This window comes from Octopus sinensis, linkage group LG3 (genome assembly GCF_006345805.1).
Source record: "Octopus sinensis linkage group LG3, ASM634580v1, whole genome shotgun sequence".
NCBI lineage: Eukaryota > Metazoa > Mollusca > Cephalopoda > Octopoda > Octopodidae > Octopus > Octopus sinensis.
Window position 1 is genome coordinate 154,950,359 of NC_042999.1, and position 6,992 is coordinate 154,957,350.

Here is a 6,992-nt window from a genome sequence, read left to right on the forward strand (position 1 = left end):
GTACTAGGCTTACAAAGAATAAGTCCTAAAGGTTGATTTGTTCGATAGAAGGCCGTGCTCCAGCATGGCCGCAGTAAAATGACTGAAACAAGTGAAAGAGTAAAAGCGGTATTTCGCGGAGAATTTTGAAACAAAACATAAAACAGTGGTTCAGTGTTAAAAGATGTGGTAATTGATAATTAGCGTGACAATTTAAACCCTACGATTCTCTGTTTAAATCTCAGCTAGATCAACATACTTTAGTGGAAGTAAAGAAGTCGTTACCGAACCGGTAATAAAGCTTAGCAGGATTCCATTCGCCTTTGCCTTCTCAGTTCAAATTCCGCCGAAATTAACTTTGTCTTTCATCTCTAAAGTAAGTACCAGTTAAGCAGGAGCAGTTCGTCGGTTACGACTACGATTGTCCCAGCTGATCCGAATCAACGGAACAGCCTGCTCGTGAAATTGACGTGCAAGTGGCTGAGCACTCCACAGACACGTGTACCCTTAACGTAGTTCTCAGGGAGATTCAGCGTGACACACAGTGTGACAAGGTAGGCCTTTTGAAATACAGGTTCTACTCATTTTTGCCTGCTGACTGGACTGGAGCAATGTGCAATAAAGTGTCTTGCTCAAAGACACAACGCGTCGCCAGGAATTGAACTTACGACCATACGATCGCGAGCTGAATGCCCTAACCACTAAGCCACGCGCCTTCATTTGAGCTCTGCTGAAGGTCAAAGTAATCGAAATTATTGGCCTCGTGCCAAACTCTGAAGCTAATGAAACTTAGCAAAATTTATACCGAAGGGGAGAAACTAAATTATAACTTCACACACACTTCCCTTTCTTCTTTCTTCTGTTTAGTAAATTGGCCTCAATTCAGAGAATCGTTAGAACGTTGGCTGTTGTAATAACTGTTTCAGTTCTATTTGCTCTAAGTTCAATCTCCTCCGAAGTTAACTATACCTTACATCCTTTTAAGTCCAATAAAAGAAAGTACCAGTCAAAAGCAATGGATTGGTGTTGAACGAGATGCCTTGCAGTATTTGTTCCAAATCTCTGAGTTCTGAGTTCAAACCCTACCATGGCCACCTTGAGTGGTAGACTTAATCTGCTGGCTGGTTTGTTAATACAGCTTGGTTTTTGGGTGACTTTAGTGAAGACAGACCACTCTGCTGCAAACATTCAGTTCAGGTCCCAGGTTTGCAGCTAATTTCTTTCCTTCAGCACATTAGTCCCCGACAAAGTTCGCAAGTTGGCCCTTTGGGTGATAAAGGTCACAATTTGACCTTTTAAGTGACTTTATTAGTATCCACTCTGATTTATTAGAATCCACTCATTCCAGGTAGTAGATTTGCCGATGAATTCCTTCTTTCTGCCCAAAAGTCTTGGAGAGCCGACAAAGGTCATGGATAATGCCTTTTCTCCTCAAAACAAAACGGAAGGAAAAACACACAATACGAAAAGAAATCCAAAATATTTTCTTCTAGCTGAGTGTTCTTTTCTCTCCCCATTTTTATACATTTCCATATTTGTTTGATTTTCACCCAAAACATCAAATATCACATCACCTTACATCACAACATATGAACTTTTTCCAAACTCACAGTCATCCTACGGCTGTATTTCTCGTCCAACATGGACTAGAACGGGTGGATCTCTCTTGTCGTAAATGACAAGACAGGGGTTCTGCAACTCCTTGCTGAAAAACCTGCACAGACGATTTGTTTATAGTCATCTAATGCTTGCGCTGTACGTTAGCTCACTCTCCGTATCAAATCGATATTGCCTGTACAACTGCGCGGTGAGCCACGCGTCAGATGTCAATGCGATTACAGAGCAACTTGAAATACAGAGTTTTACTCAAGAATACAACGCGCCTCCTGCTCCATGAATCGAAACCACAATCGCAAGACCTATTTCTTTATTACCCACAAGGGGCTAAACACAGAGGGGACAAACAAGGACAGACAAGGTATTAAGTCGATTACATCGACCCCAGTGCGTAACTGGTACTTAATTTATCGACCCCGAAAGGATGAAAGGCAAAGTCCACCTCGGCGGATTTTGAACTCACAACGTAACGCAGACGAAATACCGCTAAGCATTTCGCCCGGCGTGCTAACGTTTCTGCCAGCTCGCCGCTTTCGCAATCGCAAGACCGTGAGTGCAACCACTTCGCCATGCGCCTTCACATGCAGACCACCATTAGTTTACTAAGAATCGGTGATTTACTTATACACTTTCTTACTTTTTTTACTTAATTTTTATTGTTAATATTCTTATATACGCGTAGGAGTGGCTATGTGGTAAGTAGCTTGCTTACAAACCACATTGTTCTGGGTTCAGTCCCACTGCGTGGCATCTTGGGTAAGTGTCTTCTACTATAGTCTCGGGCCCACCAAAGCTTTGTGAGTGGATTTGGTAGATGGAAACCGAAAGAAGCCCGTCGTATATATATATGTATGTATGTATGTTCGTGTGTCTGTTTGTCCCGTCACCCCCACCCAACATCGCTTGGACCGACCAAAGCCTTGTGAGTGGATTTTGTTGACAGAAACTGGAAGAAGACCGTCGTGTGTGTGTGTGTGTGTGTGTGTGTGTGTGTGTGTGTGTGTATGTGTGTCTGTGATTGACCCCACCATCGCTTGACAACCGATGCTGGTGTGTTTACGTCTCCGTAACTTAGCGGTTCGGCAAAAAGTGACCGATAGAATAAATGCCAGGCTTACAAAGAATAAGTCCTGGGGTCGATTTGCTCAACAAAAGGCAGTGCTCCAGCATGGCCACAGTCAAATTACTGAAACAAGTAAAAGAGTAACGAGAGTATATTTGTTTCACTCATTTGACGGCGACCATGCTGGAACACCGCCTTTAGTCGAGCAAATCGACCCCAGGACTTATTCTTTGTAAGACTAGTACTCATTCTGTCGATCTCTTTTGCCAAACCGCCAAGTTACAGGGACGTAAACACACCAACATCGGTTGTCAAGCGATGGTGGGGGACAAACACAGAGACGCACAAAGGGATTAAGTCGATTACATCGACCCCAGTGCGTTACAGGTACTTATTTAATCGATCCGGAAAGGATGAAAGGCAAAGTTGACCTCGGCGGAATTTGAACTCAGAGCGTAACGGCAGACAAAATACCACTAAGCATGTCGCCCGGCGTGCTAACGTTTCTGCCAGCTCGGCGCCTTTCATATATATATATATATATATATATATATATATATATATATATATATATATATATATATATATATATATATATATGTGTGTGTGTGTGTGTGTGTGTGTGTGTGTGTGTGTGTGTGTGTGTGTGTGTGTGTGTGTGTGTGTGTGTGTGTGTGTGTGTGTGTGTGTGTGTGTGTATACATGATGCGCTTCTTTCGATTTCCGTCTACTAAATCCACTCACAAGGCTTTGGTCGGACCGAGGCTATAGTAGAAGGCACTTGCCCAAGGTGCCACGCAATGGGACTGAACCTGGAACCGTGTAGTCGAAAAGGAAACTTCTTACCGCACTGCCACACCTCAGTCAGAAAGTCTCTATAAATGGAGTTTATTTACTTTTCAGATACAGCGATGACCAACTAACAGTCAACGTAGCTTTCCCTGGTTTAACTTTACAGTACAGTGAGAACGGTGGCAAAACCTGGTGCGATGTGAAAAGCACTACCAAATCTACGACGGACGGCGAGTTTCTCTTGCGTACCAGGTGAGTCATTATTTTTTTTTTTTTCTGAGACTCAAATATACAAAGGATTGTTTGAACCAACCAACTGACATTTCTAGACACTTTAAATATCTTCAAAATGTCATTGCATGGATGAGTGTAAAAATCTTCATGTTTCTTTTACATTAGCTTCCTCGGATCTTATCGGTTTGAACGGCAGTTTTTTCTAGCGGTGTCATATGAAATTGTCACCCATAATTATGACCCTAATATCAATCTATTGCATTTCAATCTATTTTAGGGTTAGGGGTGGGAGAAAGGGTAACTTTTTTTCTTCACAAATGTAAATAAACCCAATCTGTTTCTTAAACGAGGGACATATTCATACGGCACAGAATGTTTTCACCTCAATAGACGGTCATTAATTGGTTGAAATTGCCGAAATGCAAGAAATTAAAGACCAAATATCTTACAAACTATAGAATTTTCTCAATAAAGCCGAGAGAAAAAAATGTTTTATAAACACATTCTACCAGTATACGAAGTTTAAATTTTTTTAGTTACCTAGAAATTATGTTAAAAACTGCCGTTCAAACCGAAAAGATCCGCTTCCTCTCTAAGAAGTGACAGAGCCCACTGTTTTCGTAGGCCGTCTGAGACCGATGAGATCATCACTGATTATAAATTATATTGATTTCTTTGTGATGATGTGAGACGCCTGGCGGAGTTTCTATTTTATTGATAGGGAGTTATCTCCCTTGTCGGACATTGTTAACAGCGCATGACAGGGACTGGGGAAGATATAAATGGTAGTCTCCTGGAATGCGGAAGAGGAGTCACTACCGTGAAGTTCCCCGTACAAGGTGAGAACTTGGAGATTGATACGTAATGTTCATTGGTAATCCTGTCTTCTATGGATATTTCCTGGATCACAGTCAAGTTGGATATTACTCGTTGGCGTGAATCCGTTCCTACCAGCTAACTGTCAGAGAAATAAACATGGTTGGTGGGGATTTATCAGCGCCTACATGCTGTAACAGAAGTACTGGATGTAGTAGTTTAGAGTGGAAGAGTAGGGTTGTCATGTGGTTATCAGTTATCACATAGGTCGTCAAATGAATACGGAGCTGCTGGTGGTTTGAGTTAAGTCCCTTTTGTGTATAAATGATGCACAAAACTCATGGACAATTAACAGAAACTTTATTTATCGCACAAAACATTTTCCATGCTGTTCTTGAATTACCATAAATCCTCAAGTATAATCCGCATTTTTTCCCTAAAATTTAACGGTCAAAATCCCTAGTGCATACTATAACCGAGGGTAAAAATGAAAAATATTTTCTAAGCAATGTCCGAGTCTCTATTTGCTGTCCGGCAATGTTTATTCAGACGCATTTTGTGATGTCGGGTGTGAAAATACCTTAAGCTAAGCCTGAAAGCAATGAAGTCCTAAAAGAATCATTCATAACTTGCAGTAAACAACATTTATTAAAATAAAAGTATTCAGAACACAGAATAACATGTAACAAAAAAATTTGCAAACATATTTACATTCCCATATAACAGTTAAGAACATCCCCATTATTGTATTACGCATGCGCGGAAGTGTTTGTTCGACTCGGTGCTGCTGGCTTAATTACGCACGACTCAAGTTAGAGAAGTGGTGCATATTATACACAAGGTTTAGGTTTTTCAGAGGTACAGGCCCCTAAAAATCCCCTGCGTATTATACTCAAGGGCAGACTATACTCGAAGATTTACGGTTATAATACAAACAACAAATCATACACACTGGAAAAGACAATACTGTAGTTATGACAAAATAGTTAAATAGGATTAAACAAGCTCTGCGAATACTGTAAATAAATCATAATAAATTCCTGACTGCGATACCGTAGCGGCCGTCTGCTCGGTTGAATGAGAAGTTGTTAAAACAACTGGAAAATACTGAAAAATGAGAATGTGGATTTCAGAGCGAAGTCAAAACTCGTGTATCTATAAGCCTCGTTAGAAGACGTTCTATAAGATTCTAGAAGATTTGCGTCACGTGATGGCTCGATGTTGACTGGTCAATTAATCGGCCGATGACGTGAAATGGTTGTTACTAAGCCTTGACTTTTACTTGGAAATTTGCTGATTGGGTTTCGAATCTGCTACAGGGTGGATACAATAGGGGTGTTGGAAAGAAGGAGAGAAGTCTGAGTTGAGGAGGTTTGAATAAAGGTAGTGTAAAACCAACTAGCTCTGAAGAGTAGCGGTAGAAAAGCAAAGAGAGGAGCCAGTGCATGTGCGTGCTGAACGTTGCTGTATACTGGTTTCACATTTTAGCACAAGGCCAGTAATTTCGGGGTAGAGGTTGAGTCGATTACATCGACACCAGAATGCAACTGGTACTTATTTTATCCGCCACAAAAGGATGAAAATATTGGAATATATTGGCCAGTGACTTCATGCTACCTCATTTGGGAAGATGTTTTCCTCCTTTCTTCCCTTTCTTTTTATATCCTACGACATCGTTATGTGTAACCCTGGAACCGTCCCAAAAGTGGGAGCAGTACTACGTTCGTGTGCGTGTGTGGTGGGTATGTGTGTGTGTGTAGTTGAGTGTTTTTTCAGTGTGTGTATTTTTGTATGTATATAGATAGATAGAAAGATAGTTACATACATACATACATACATACATACATGCATACATACATACATACATACATGCATGCATACATACAGACATACATACATGCATGCATACACGTATGCATACATGCATGCATGCATACATACACGTATGCATACATACATACACACATGCATATAACATATATATATACATATATACATGCATATATACATATATACATGCATATATACATATATACATGCATATATGTACATACCTACATATGTATGTATATATACATGCATATATGGGTACAGGACATAAAAAAACGTTGAACACAATGAGAAACGAAAACATAAAAACAGAGCAGAAAACGAAGTTTTTGGGAACAACTAAAAAAAACAGAAAAACGAGACAAGCAACATAAAGAATATTCCCCTTCATCAGTTGTCCCTGTTTCATCTATTCCGCGTTCCGAGGGTAAGGACAATATGCGACTTCGCTGAAACAGTCCTTCCCGCAAAGCAAATTAAATAAAATTTGGGATTTTTTGCGGAGGGTGAAAGTGGTAACAAGAACAGAACAGTGAGAACAAAACAATAAAAACAAACGGTGAGGGTTGTTGAGCCAAGACTATAGAAAAATTATTATGAACGCAAGGAGGACGAGCTTATGAGAGAAGACAGGTATAATATATATATATATATATATATA

The 6,992-nt window shown here is 40.3% G+C and overlaps 1 protein-coding gene across 1 annotated transcript in view; it reads left to right on the plus strand.

The window, feature by feature from the left end:
- The window catches only part of LOC115209344 (beta-hexosaminidase-like), a 66,563-nt gene extending 62,831 nt beyond the window's left edge, over window positions 1-3,732 (plus strand). Inside the window, exon 10 of the mRNA XM_029777711.2 lies at window positions 3,563-3,732. Within this exon, the coding sequence (XP_029633571.1) occupies window positions 3,563-3,707 (145 nt within the window). The 3' untranslated portion in view covers window positions 3,708-3,732. The remainder of the gene's footprint in view (window positions 1-3,562) is intronic.
- The last annotated feature ends 3,260 nt before the right edge of the window (window positions 3,733-6,992 follow it).